The sequence below is a fragment of the Bos mutus genome, chromosome 28 (genome assembly GCF_027580195.1).
Source record: "Bos mutus isolate GX-2022 chromosome 28, NWIPB_WYAK_1.1, whole genome shotgun sequence".
NCBI lineage: Eukaryota > Metazoa > Chordata > Mammalia > Artiodactyla > Bovidae > Bos > Bos mutus.
In genome coordinates this window covers 7,491,901-7,506,160 of record NC_091644.1, presented here as the reverse complement: position 1 = coordinate 7,506,160, position 14,260 = coordinate 7,491,901, and the positions used below count along the sequence as shown (strand labels likewise).

The 14,260-nt window shown below is 43.6% G+C and overlaps 1 protein-coding gene across 2 annotated transcripts in view; it reads right to left on the bottom strand.

The window, feature by feature from the left end:
- WDFY4 (WDFY family member 4) overlaps positions 1–14,260 on the bottom strand; it is a 250,053-nt gene that overhangs the window by 176,917 nt on the left and 58,876 nt on the right. For both annotated transcript variants that reach the window (XM_070364483.1, XM_005900617.2), the window contains exon 13: positions 2,613–2,706. In XM_070364483.1, the coding sequence (XP_070220584.1) occupies positions 2,613–2,706 (94 nt within the window). The remainder of the gene's footprint in view (positions 1–2,612; positions 2,707–14,260) is intronic.

Here is a 14,260-nt window from a genome sequence, read left to right as displayed (position 1 = left end):
TGCAGACAGGAGAGTTTTATTCATCAAACACAACTTGACTTTGGGCCTGAAGTGAGTTTTAGATCTCCTCTCACCACCCCCATGATTTTAGGAAGCTGCACAACTTTCTTGAGCTTCAAGCACCTACAAACTGGGGAGAATTTCATGTACTTTAATGACTTGTTATGAATATTGATTAAATAATGTTCCTGGAACAGAGGTAACCCTCCCTGTGTGTTAGTTTCCAACATGCTTCAGGCAGACTCTGTCCTGAACACTAACATGAAGAAAGTGAGGTCCTGGGCTTTAGATAACTAAATGACTCCAAGACATTTGATTTAGGGCTCAAATAATTGTATCCATCAGTTAGATGTCTGAGGCAAGCATGGTGGCTGGTCTTTAAAGATGCCCCCCAATAATTCCTCCTTTAGGACACACAAGCCACCCCTCACATCAGTAGAAGAGACATATGTCCCTTCCTGCTGAGTCCAAGCTGAACCTCTGATTCACTTTGACCAATAGAATGCCATGGAAGCAATGCTGGCCTGTTCCAGGCAGGGGTCTCTGGAAGGCCTGGCAGCTTCTGTGTTTGTGCCTTGGGAACCCTGAGCTGCTGCTGTGTGACCTGCTAGGAAATCAGGTGTAGGGATACAGGTAGAGGCCAGATGGAGAGGGCTACATGGAGGAGACGTCAGGATCCTCCCAACGGCTTAAACGAAGGGCAAGGCAGAGCTGGACCGCATCCCTGTGAACTCCCATTCTCCCACAGAATCTGCAGCTGTGCAGGGAAAGACCAGGAGCCCTGGCAGCAGGGAGGACCGCATTGAACACTACGTCCACAAACTCAGAATCGTTAAACGGCATGTATGTTGTCTGAGACTCAGTTTGCCACTGGATGAAGTTGGAACAATGATACTCCCCACTGTGGCGCTAGGGGTAAAGAACCGCCTGCCAGTGCAGGAGAGATGCAGGATCGATCCCTGGGTCGGGAAGATCCCCTGGAGGAGGGCATGGCAACCCGCTCCAGTATTCTTGCTTGGAGAATCCTATGGACGGAGGAGCCTGGGGGGTTACAGTCCATGGGGTCGCAGAGTCGGACACGACTGAAGCGACTTAGCAGCAGCAGTCAGGGAAAGGGGGTAACGCTGGGCCTGCTACATGGTAGCTGCTCAAGTCAAGTCATTTCCTCTCACCTGCTGCGAATTCAAATGTACGTTTTCCAGGGTTTCCTCAGCTTCCAGTGTCTTTCTTAGAACCTCTAGAGAACGTGTTTTAAAAATTGCGAGCACTTCCTGAGAATCTGTCTTGTTCTGAGGCTCGACGCTCTCGCTCATACAATCTCGGGCCATCAGTGCTGCTGGGTCAGGAGCTGAGAGATGCCTTGCCTTCCCCGTCTTCCCACTCCCTGAATCCCGCTAATCTCAGGGCCTTGAGTCTATCTCACAGTAGGTCTCCTGACTCCTTGCTCTGCACACTTTCCCACAGACGCCACCTTAACTGGGCTACCATCATGCATCACCAGACTGTGGACAAGGCTGTCTAACTCCCCAGGCCACCTTCCAGGCAACAAGAGAGATTATAATACAAAAACCGGATGGCATACACCTCCATTCAAGAGAGACTTCATGTTGCCCGTGGGATGAAACCCATCCCTTGGCAGGGCTGCGCCTTCCTCCGCCCACCACATCCAGCCCATTTTCAGTGCTCCTGCTCTGCTCTCACCCCAGCTGCCTTCAGCAGGCTCATCCCCACCTGCTTCATTGCTACTCATTTTTCAGGGCTCTGCTGATATGTCACTGTCTGAGAGATGGCTTCCCTGACTTCCACCCCTTCATCTAGTTCAGTTGCTCAGTCGTGTCCGACTCTGCGATCCCATGGGCTGCAGCATGCCAGGCTTCCCTGTCCATCACCAACTCCCGGAGCTTGCTCAAATGCCTGTCCATCGAGTCGGTGATGCCATCCAGCCATCTCACCCTCTGTCATCCCCTTCTCCTCCCACCTTCACTCTTTCCCAGCATCAGGGTCTTTTCAAATGAGTCAGTTCTTTGTATCTTTAATTAGGTCTTCCCCCCACTTCCATTCCCATTATTCACTCTCAGCAGCCCATTTCCCCCTTAATATCACCTGTGGCAAATTTTAATTGTATATTCATTTGTGAGCCTAGTTACTTTGTCTGCCTCACCACCACCTCCCAGTCCCCAGCACAGATGCAGGCTCCTTGGACAGGGCTCGGTGCTCATCCCATTAGCTCTGCACATCCTGTACAGCACCGAGCCAGGGCGACAGCCAGTATCCCAGTGACGAATCAATGGATGGGACTGAAGGACTCCTGGCCCCACCCATGTCCAGTGCTGTGAGCATCACTTACACCGGACTTGCCTCATGAAGGTAAATAATTTCATTCAAGTTTTGCTTGGTTGTTGTTTTTATATGGTCACTTCATCAACAGAACAATCTGTTTTGAGGGGCCATGGAAGGGTGGGTAGCACTCAATCAAAGGTCTCAGAACCACTGATACTCCCCTGCAGGGACTGGGGGCAAAGGTAAAAAAAGGGAAAGGGAGCCTCTGGCCAGAGGAGCCTAAAAGATCAGTCATGTGAAAAAGACAAACCTGTGTGTTCATCAACAAGTACCTGAGGGTGGTCTTCGTGGTACAAGCGAGGCAGCAGCCTCACCATGATGCACAGGACCCCGGGGTGCATGATCACAGCATCACTGTCATCTGTCCTGCAGAGAGAGGGAAGCAGGACGTCAGGCTTGAGCTTTATAGTCTCTTTTGCTTTCCACACAACTTTCTGGATCTCTCTAAGACAGGCCATTTGCAGCCTCCCACTTATTATCTGTATGCTATGCTGTGCTGTGCTTAGCTGCTCAGTCGTGTCCAACTCTTTGCGACCCCATGGACTTTAACCCACCAGGCTCCTCTGTTCTTGGGGATTCTCCAGGCAAGAATACTGGAGTGGGTTTCCATGCCCTTCTCCAGGGGGTCTTTGCAACCCAGGGATTGAACCCAGGTCTCCTGCATTGCAGGCTGATTCTTTATCATCTGAGCCACCAGGGAAGCCCAAGAATACTGGAGTGGGTAGCCTATACCTTCTGCAGGGGATCTTCCTGACCCAGGAATCAAACCAAGGTCTTCTGCCTTGTAGATGGATTCTTTACCAGCTGAGCCTATCTAAATGATCTTGAACTAATTAATCTGAGCCTAACTCCCTCTAACCGTACAAGAGCCGTGCAACACCATACTTTCTGCACAGAGTCACAGAACAATGCCATTGTGCGCTAAGACACAGAGCCCAGCACAGAGCTGATGTTCAGTGGAAGTTAGTTTCCTGGACCCCTATCCTCTCTCCACATAGGCGGGAAATGGAGAAGCTCTCATTCTTTATTGAAAACACACACAGGACACTTCTGGCTTTCTTCAAGATGGTGTATGCACTGTCCCACCCACTGAATGCAACTTAAAACCCACACGGAAAGCATGAGCAGCTCTCCAAGTACTCTGAAAAGTGAACCACAGCAGAGAAGGAAACCAAACCAAAAGCATCCCGGGGCTTCCCCATCCAGCATCCTCTGGAATGGGCTTATAGGAAGTAAGAACTGTGTAGCGAGTGTGGACAGGACAGACTGAGCTCTAAGAGAAGGCTCTATTTTAGGTCTAAGGAGTGGGAAAGGAGGCTCCAACAGGTCACAGACCATGGAGGGGAATCCCTGGAGTTTTCTTTGTTGGACTTCTCCATCCATTCTTTCTCACTCATCCCTCAAGAAATCTCACAGCAGCAGCAGCAGTCAGACTGGTATCTGAAATTCTTGAGGGGGCGGAAACCTTCTCTCTGACCAGAGGAGTTCTGGTCCCAAGAGTCAGGCCAAAATCTCCATTGCTTTTGTCTCTCTATTTCCTCTCCCTGCTTGGCCCCAGAGACAGATGCAGTGGTGGGAAGTGTATGGCAGAGCAGATAAACTAAAGCTCTAGCTTTCTAGACAGAGGAGGAAGGAAGGGACCCCGAGGAGCCAGAAAGTGTTGGGAAAATGATGAAGAAGAGATTTAAGACAGTGAAGTCATTAAGTTGTATATCAACCTCTGGGCTCAATTCTGAGCTGCACATGAGTGGATCTGACCCTAAACCACATTCCAAAGACTTTGAGAACTGAACTCAGGGATAAACTACCACCCAAGACTGGCATGGGACAATTAGAAGGTACATCAACTTGCCCAGTAAAATCTTTGAAAACCAGACTGATACTGGACACATGGTCCAAGAAAGGTGGATAAGAATTTGCAGCTTGAACCTCATCGGGTCAATTGCCTGCTAAAGCAAAATAATCAACATTCTCCAGAAGATGGCAATGAGGGCCAGAGTTCATAACATCAAAAATGCCCAGGATATAATCTGAAGTTACTCAGCTTAGAACAAAGGAGGGAAATCAGAATATCTCACATGGAAAAATATAACAGATGCCAAGGTGGAGATGACACAGTGGTTGGAATTATCAGAAAACAGCAAAAATCACTGAAACTATAAATTGAAAAACAATAGAGGAAAAATGAAGTAAAGGTCTAATTATGTGAAAAAGTTTTAAAAACTGAAAAACCACCAGCTAAGTTAGCAAAGAAGGAAAAAAGACACAAATTACCAATATTATAAATGAAAGAGAGACTACCATTACACAGCCCACAGACATTAAAAGGATAAGAAAACATCACAAATAACTGTGCACACAAATTGGACAACCTAGATAAAACAGACCAGTTCCTTCAAAGCTACAAAATACCAAAAGTAAGCAAGAAGAAATAAATAAACAGAACAGTTTTACAACGATTACAAAAACTAAATATGTACTCTAAAACCTTTCCACAAAGAAAACTCCAGGCCCAGATGTTTCCACTGGTGAATTTTACCATACATTTAAAAGATAAATAACACCAATTCTATACAACTTCCTTCAAAATATATAAGAGAACACTTTCGAATGCATTTTGTGAGACCAGTATGACTCTGATATCAAAAGCAGACAAAGCCAGTACAAGAAAAGAAAATTGTCTGCCAACATCGCTTATAAAAACAGGTGCAAATTCTCAACAAACTATTGCAAAAACAAATATAACCATACACAAAATAAATAAGGCATTGTGGCCAATCTGTCTTATCCTGCAAGGCTGGTTCACTGGTCAAAAATGAGTCAATATAATCTATTATATTATTAAATTAAAGAAGAAAAATATGATCATACGCAGAAAAAAACATTTTAAAAATTCAACATCTGTTTATGATTTTTTTAAAAACCCTTGGTAAAATAGACATAGAAGGAATCACTCATAACTTGACAATGGACATCTACCAAAGAAACTCAGCTAATAGAATATTTGATGCTGAAAGACTGAAGACCTTCTCTTCAAGCTTAAAGACAAGGCAAGTATGTCCTCTCTCACCATTCCTATGCAACATCATGCTGAAACAACAGATTGGAAAGGAAGGTATAAAACTGTCACTATTCACAGACAATATGATTGTCACATAGAAAAAAAAAATCCCAAGCAGTCTATTTAAAAAAAATAAAAGTTCGTAGAAAAGATAAATGAATTAGCATGGATGCACAGTGACATTCAGAAATTGATCACATTCCTACTAGAAGTAAACAGTTGGGATACAAAACATTTAAAATATCATTTAAAATCATGCTCCCAAAACATAAGAATAAATCTAATTTTAAAAATGTGCTTGCTCTGTATGCTGAATACTATATACCTTGATTTTTAAAAAAAATCATAGATTTATATAAATGGAAAAACAGTCTGTTTATGGATTGGAATACTCAATGTAGTTAAGGTCTTAATCCTCTCCAAATTCATCTATAGATGCTGTTTAATACAATCCCAATCAGAATCCCAGCAGGATTTTTGTAGGCAGAGGCAAATCGATTGTTAAATTTCACCCTGTGAAAGACACTTTAAAAAATGAAACAAAAAGTTATAGACTGGGAGAAAATATTTTCATCCACACAGTGGAATACTACTCAGTAATAAAAATGTAAGAACTATTGATACAACCAGCTGGATAGATCTCAAAGGCCTTGTGCTGAGTTTCAAAAGCCAGCTTCAAAAGATACACACTTGTGCTTGTGTTTACATGTTATTCTGAAAATGATGAAGCTAAAGGAATAGCTCAGTGGTTGCCTGGGGTTAGGGATTGCGAAAGGGTTTCATTATGAAGGGACACCACTCAGAATTACTTCAAGGGGTGGGGCTGTTTGTTCATATCCTGACTGTGGTGGCGGTCACAAGACACTGCGCGTGACCTAAGACCCAGAGTTTACACCAAAAAAAAGACTTTAACTGCATGCTAATTGGGAAAGTAGCAATACAAAGAAAAACAAAGGGAAACAAATCACAAGAGGAATCCTGAATCACAAACACTTGATTGTCAAACATCTTGCCTCCAGCATTGCTTTTACAGCCCACAATGATACTGCTCTTGGCGCCACCAGCCCCGAAGGACGGCTAAGGCACCAAGAGTGCTTCTGACACTTGGTGTTGATTTGTCCAGTTCAGTACCAAGCAGACATGTGTCGACCTAAGTATCTTCCTGGCACGCTGGATACATCTAGGAGCTAAACAAAGCAAAACCCACACCTGGTAAGCGAGAAGAAGGGTATAGACAATAAAGGTGAACATGATAAACAGGTAAATTACAAATAATAAAAATTCCTATTGCTATATAAGCTTTGGTGCTGCTGCTGCTAAGTCGCTTCAGTCGTGTCCGACTCTGTGCGACCCCATAGACGGCAGCCCACCAGGCTCCCCCGTCCCTGGGATTCTCCAGGCAATAACACTGGAGTGGGGTGCCATTTCCTTCTCCAATGCATGAAAGTGAAAAGGGAAAGTGAAGTCGCTCAGTCGTGTCCGACTCTTCGCGACCCCATGGACTGCAGCCCATCAGGCTCCTCCATCCATGGGGTTTTCCAGGCAAGAGTACTGGAGTGGGGTGCCATTTTTACTATACTATAAATAGCATTGTAAAATATATACTCAATACATGTCATATATTATTATATAGTATATTTAATAATGTAATAGAATAATAAAAAAAGAAATTACATATTATGAAGAAAGATGATAAATGTTATGCAGAAAAGAGAAAGAATTTAGAACATTGGGTGTAAGAGGGAAAAAATTTACAATTTTAACTTGGGTGGTAGAATTGGCTTCTTTGAAAAGGCAACATTTGGGCGGACTTGACAAAGGGGATGCAGATATCCAGAGGAAAAGCATTTTAAGCAAAGAGGATAGCCAGTGCAAAAGCCCCCAAAGTGGGGGTATGTCTGACCTGTTCAAGGAGCAACAAGGAAGCCCGCGTTATTCCTCCGATACTAAAGCCACACAAAGAAAAAAGAATTACAGACCAATATCCCTCATTCATATATGTGCAAAAACCCTCAACAAAAAACTAGCAAAACAAATCCAACAGCCTAGCATTATATACCATGGTTTAGTGGGATTCATCCCAGGAAAGCAAGCGGGGTTCAACACTAAAAAACAATCAGTGCAGTGCACCACATTGATAAACAAAGGGAAAAAAATGATCACCTCGAAGGATAGAGAAAAAACATTTGGCTATATTCAATACCCTTTCATGATTTAAAAAGACATCTGACCCAATGTGCTGTCCACCTTCTCCAGACCCACACTGTGGATCAGCCAGCCTAGAAGTACATCATCCATCCCAGGGAGAAGGATCTGGGAAATACCAGAGAAGCTCAGCACGGTCCATTGCCATGGCAGCTGCCTTTTATTGAGCTCTACCGCCGTGTGTGGTGTGGTGCGTGCGTGTGTGTGTGTGTGAGAGAGAGAGAGAGAGATGCACGCTATGAGGGGGTGGTGTGTGTGTTTCATGGGTATTATATATTCTGTATTCTGGAAGTCACAGTATATATTTGGTATTTATATACTATATATCTTCTATTTGGTAAAAAATGTTACTGCATCATAGTTATATAGATTAACTAATGCTTCTGAGGGCTTCCCTGGTGGTTCAGATGGAAAAGAATCTGTCTGCAATGGGGGAGATCTGGGCTCGATCCCTGAGTTGGGACAATCCCCTGGAGAAGGAAGTGGCAACCCCCTCCAGTATCCTTGCCTGGAGAATTCCTTGGACAGAGGAGCCTGGTGAGCTAGTGTTCATGGGGTCACAAAGCGTCGGACATGACTGAGAGACTGACACACACCCACAATGCCTCTGAAGAGCAAAGCACGGTCTCTGGACACAAGCGCTCAGTAAACAGCAGCTGTGATACTGCGACTGAGGGCAGTATCATCTCCAGTGCTCAACTCACAACGGCCCTCCATGCGGACACTCTTACTACCCCTACACTCAAACTGAGAAATCAAGGCACAGTGCGAGGAAGGCAAAGTCTCAAGGAGCCCGGCCACTGAGGTGTAGAGCACACAGGCCTGAGTCCAAGGCCCACGGCTTTCGTCTTCCTCCTGGAGACCGGGGCCCACTGTATAGACAGAGCCGAGGCCAGTCGCTCGCCAGGGGGATGCCAAGCGTTGGTGGAGGGCACAGGTGAGCACCCTGTCCCCCATGTCCAGCCCACTGCCCTGTCCTTTACCCCACAGACTCTCTCAGAAGAGGCTGGGGTTGCACTTCCTCTTTTCTAACCATTAGGGAAGGTCAAGGGTGATGCATTTATTTTTAATGAGAAAAAATTGTTCTATTTATGAAATCTGACTCTCATACATTTAAAAATTACTCATTGTAAAATCAGGATGACATTTGACACAGGAGTTATCTATAAAGAATCAGGCCTGATGCCATCTACAAGTTACGGCCCAAACCTTAAATTGCAGGCTATTGTGTCAGAACATTTAGCAGATCATCACTATTATTGTGGGAGTATCCAGAAAAAGCAGGACAAATACACACACACACACATACCCGCACACACACACACACACACACACGCAGAGGCTTTGAAGGCAGACACCAGCACCATGGTGCTGTGAAAAGCTCCCTTTGTTTCTCCTGCTTCAGTAAAACATTCACGCCTCCACAAGCTTCCTGTGCTCATCCCACCAGCATGCTGGAGAGACCCACACATCTGTATATCCAAAGGCGGGTGAATTGGAGCACACGGAGGAGGCCGTGTTAGTCACTCAGTCGCGTCCAACTCTGTGACTCCATGGACCATAGCCCACCAGGCTCCTCTGTCCATGCGATTCTTCAGGCAAGAATACTCCAGGGAGAGGAGGCAGAACCAGGGACAAAGACAGTGCTGGGATCCTGGCCCCCACCACAGCCACAGCAGCCAGCCCAGAGCTTCAGCTGGTAGCAGCTGAACCTGGTAGCAGCAACAGAGCGGCACACAGGACGTGGGCCTCCCAGCCACAGCGGCACCCACAGCCACAGGGAGCGGGCAGCAACGGTGGCGGGACCCACGATGCTGGTCCCTCCAGCCAAAGCTGCGCCCTACAGCTCCGGGCGCCCGCCTCCCAGCAGCAGTGCCGATGAACGCGGCAACCCTGGGAGCAGTGAGGACACCAATGACCCTGGTCCTTCTTTCCCCACAGCGGCGGCAGTGCCCACGACCCAGGTGACCCCAGACGTGGCAGAAGTGCCTGCCATGCCAGTGCCCCAGGCAGAAGTGCCCCAGGCAGAAGTGCCAGTGATGGCAGCAGCCCTGGCAGCACTAAGGCACCAGCCATCCTAGAGGAAGAGCAGGGGCAGGGAGACCACAGGGACACCCCTGGCAGAGCCGCGGCAGGGTGGAAAGGGCTGATTTTCAAATACAGCCAGAGGCCACCAAGAGAAGCCCAAAACTTGGGCTACAGCACCACCTACTGAAAAACAAAAGAAAGGCCTTTTAAATGGGAACTTGAATTGTTAGACTCAAAGTAAACAAAGCTTCACCTAAATAAGAGAGACATTTCCTCCTTCAAATGCACTGGCAGAGGAACAACTCATCAAGCACCACGAAAAACCAGTAACACAGTATCACAGGAAGAAAAGAACAACTCTCTAGAAACTAAACTTAAAGCCTCAAAGACTGTGATCTAACTGACAGAATTCAAAAGAGCCATCATGGAGAAAACTCAATTAACTAAGAGAATGCTCAAGAAGGCAACTCAATGAGTCAAGAGTAAAATTAATAAGCAGAAGGAATACTTTACCAAAGAGATTGCAAGTCTTAAAAAGAACCAATGGAAATTCTGGAGCTGAATAACTCAATAAATGAGATGAAGAATGGACTAGAAAGCACTAGAAACGGACCATATGGAAGAGAGAATTAGAGAGTTCAGAGTTAGAAATCTAGAGATGATTTGGTTAAAAGAAGTAAGAAAATAAGATGTTTTTAATGAAGAAACTCTATAAGAATTATCCAATTTGATAAGAAAAAGCAACTTAGAGATAATGGGTATCCCCAAAGAAGAAGAGAGTTTACTTAAAGAAACAAGAGCTGAGAACTTTCCAAATCTGGGAAGAAACTGGATATATAAGTCCATAAAACTAATAGAACTCCCAGTTATTCAATGCAAAAAGATCTTCTCCATGAGACATTACATTAAAACTGTCAAAAGTCAGTGATAAAGAAAGAATTTTAAAGATGATCAGGAGTAAAAAAAGACAGTAACCTACAAGTTACCTGCTTTAGGTTATTATATTTCTCAGCAGAAATGCTATAGGCCAGGAGAGAATGGAATAATATACTCAATATATAGAAAGAGTAAAACTGTCAACCAAGAATACTCTACCCAGAAAAGTTATCCTTCAGATATGAAGAAGAAATAAAATCTTTCCTAGACAAACAAAAGCAGAGGGAGTTCATCACTACTAGACGTGCCTGATAAGAAATGCTGAAAGGAGCGCTTCTACCTTAAACAAAGGAGCAAAAGTCCCCAAAACTTTGAGTAGGTAATAGACAGAATCAGAAAGCTGCAACTCTGTATCAGGATAAGTTGTTAAGCAATTAGAGCATACAGGTCCAAGGGGGATAAAAGCATTAAAAAAAAATAGCTACTTCAATTTGGTAATAAACTCACAACACAAAAGGGAATAATTTGTGGCAACAAAACTAAAAGGGAAGAATAAAAAGATAAAATCTGTATGAGCAAATGAAAATGACAACTTCTCAGTAGAAAAAGAACAATGGCACCCCACTCCAGTACCCTTGCCTGGAAAATCCCATGGACGGAGGAGCCTGATAGGCTGCAGTCCATGGGGTCGCTAGAGTTGGACACGACTAAATGACTTCACTTTTACTTTTCACTTTCATGCATTGGAGAAGGAAATGGCAACCCACTCCAGCGTTCTTGCCTGGAGAATCCCAGGGACGGGGGAGCCTGGTGGGCTGCCGTCTATGGGGTCACACAGAGTCGGACATGACTGAAGCGACTTAGAAGCAGCAGCAGCAACCTATGAAATGGGGTTCCCAGGTGGCACAGTGGTAAAGAATTTGCCTGCCAGCTCAGGAGATACAAGAGACACAGGTTCAAGCCCTGGGTTGGGAAGATCCCCTGAAGTGGGAAAATGGCAACCCACTCCAGTATTCTTGCCTGGAAAATTCCATGGACAGAGGAGCCTGGAGGGCTATCGTCCATGGGCTCAGAGTCGGACACGACTGAGCGACTGAGCACACACGCAGCACAGCCACCTATGGAACAGTGTATACAAACCACACGGCAACCATAAAACCAAAATCCGGAGCAGAGACATCAAACATGAACAACAGAAAATTTAGGAAAACGCCACATAAAACCACCAAATGAAATGACAGAAAAGCAAGGGGAAAGAAACTATGAAGATACAGAGCAACCAGAAAACAAAAGGTAGGATGGCAATACTGAGACTTTGCATGTCAATAATCACCCTAAATGTAAATGTACTGAATTCACCCATTGAAAGAGTGGCTGGGTGGGTTAAAAAGCAAGACCCAACTATATGCTGTCTCCAGGAGAGTCATCTCAGCTCTAAAGACAAATACAGGTTCAAAGTGAAGACATGGAAAATTATACTCTAGGCAAATGGCAGCAAAAACCAACAAAAAAACAGGTATAGCCATACTCATAGTGAACAAAATAGACTTTAGGCCAAAAGAGATAACAAGAGAAAAAATGGGGATAATCCCTCAAGTAGACATAGCAAGTGTTAATATATGTGGACCTAATATAGGAATACCAGCATATATGAAGTAATTTTAACTAACCTAAAGGGAGACATTGACAACCACATAAGAATAGTAGGGGCTTTAATACCCTCACTTACATCAACAGATTATTTGGACAGAAATTCAGTAAGGAAACATGGGGCTTAAGTGAAACATTAGAGTAGACACACTCAAATAAATACAGAACATTCCATCCAAAATCAGCAGAACACACATGCTTTTCAGGTGCACATGGAAATTCTCCAGGACAGACTATATGTTGGGACACGGGTCTCAATAGGTTTAAGAATGAAATCATATCAAGCACATTTCCAACCACCTGTATGAAACTGTAAGTCGATTACAAGTAAAAGGATGGGAAAATCACAATATGTGGAGGCTAAACAGCGTGGTACTGAGCAACTATTGAATGAAGAAATCAAAGGAGAAGTCAAAAAATACCTGAAGACAAATTCGAGTGAAGATATGCCACACCAAAATCTATGTGATGCAGCAAAAACAGTTCCAACAGGGAAGTTTATAGCAACACAGGCTTACCCTAAGAAATAAGAAAAATCTCAAAAAAACAGTCTAAGCTTACACCTAAAGAAGTAGGAAAGAAGAAGAAACAAAGTCCTAAGTCAGTAGAAGGAAGGAAATAAACAAAAAAACCTGGTGGAAATAAATTATTTTTAGAGACTAAAAAGACAGTAGAATGAAACTAAAACCTGATTCTTTGAAAAGACAAGCAAAATTGACAAATTTTTAGCTAGACCCACCAAGATAAAAAGAGAGAAGGCTCACATAAAATCAGAAACAAGAGAAATTACAACAGATATCACAGAAATACAAAGGATTGTAAGAGAGTACTCTGAACTGCTTTACATCAACAAATTGGACAAACTAAAGGAAATGGATGAAGTCTTAGAACAAACAACTTTCTAAGACTGATTCATGGAGAAACAGAAGATCTGAATAGACTGATCACTATTGATGACGGAAACAGTAATCAAAAATATCCCCAAAACAGAAGCCCAAGATCAGACAACTGGCAAAATCCACCAAACATTAAAAGAAGGGTGTCAAGCAAAAACCTGGAGACAGGGGCATGCTTCCTAATTCACTTTATGAGGCCAGCACTACCCTGATACCAAAACCAGACAAGAACAAAACAGAGAAGACAATTAGAGGCCAATGTCTTTGATAAACATAGATGCAAAAATTCTCAACAAAACAGTAGCGAACTAAATGCAACAGTGCTCTGAAAGGGTTATGCGCCCTCCTCACGTGGGGCTTATTCTAAGGGTACAAGTGTGAGTCAACGTTCACAGATCAATCAGTGTGATACACCACACAAACAAAAGGATCAAATCATACGAGTGTCTCAACAGATGCAGGAAGAGCATCTGACAAGATTCAACATCCACTTATGATTTTTAAAACTCTCAGTAAAATGAATAAAGGTCATCAATAACTTACATGTCAAATCCAGCTGACATCTTCCTGAACAGTGAAAAACAAAGCGTGTTCTCTTAGATCAGAAACAAGTATACGCACTCTCACCATTCTTACTTACTACAGTATTGGAAGAATTACTATTGTTAAAATTTTTCCATATTACCAAAAACAATCTACAGCTTCAATGCAATTCCTATCAAAATTTCAACAATGTTTTTCACAGAAGTGGAATGTAAAAGTTCTAAAATTTGCATGGAGCCACAGAAGGCCTTGACCACCCGAAGCAATTCTGAGAAGAAAAGGACAAAGCTGAGGGTGTCACACTCTCTACTTTCAAATTATACTACAAAGCTATAGTAATCAAAACATGTATAAAGAACTCAGGCAAGTCAACAACAAAAGAACCATCTTTTTAAATGGACAGAACTCTAAGTAGACATTCCAAAGATTACATACAGGTGGCCAACAGGCACCTGAAAAAATGTTCAACATTACTAATTATTAGGAAAATGCAAAGCAAAATCACAATAAGATATTACCTCATGCCCAACAGGGTGGCTATTACTAAAAAAGAAAAAAAAAGGCGATAACGAGTATTTGCGAGGGTACAGAGAAAAGGAACCTCATCCACTGTTGGTGGGAATGTAAATGAACATGGTGGAGATTCTGCAAAAAATTAGGA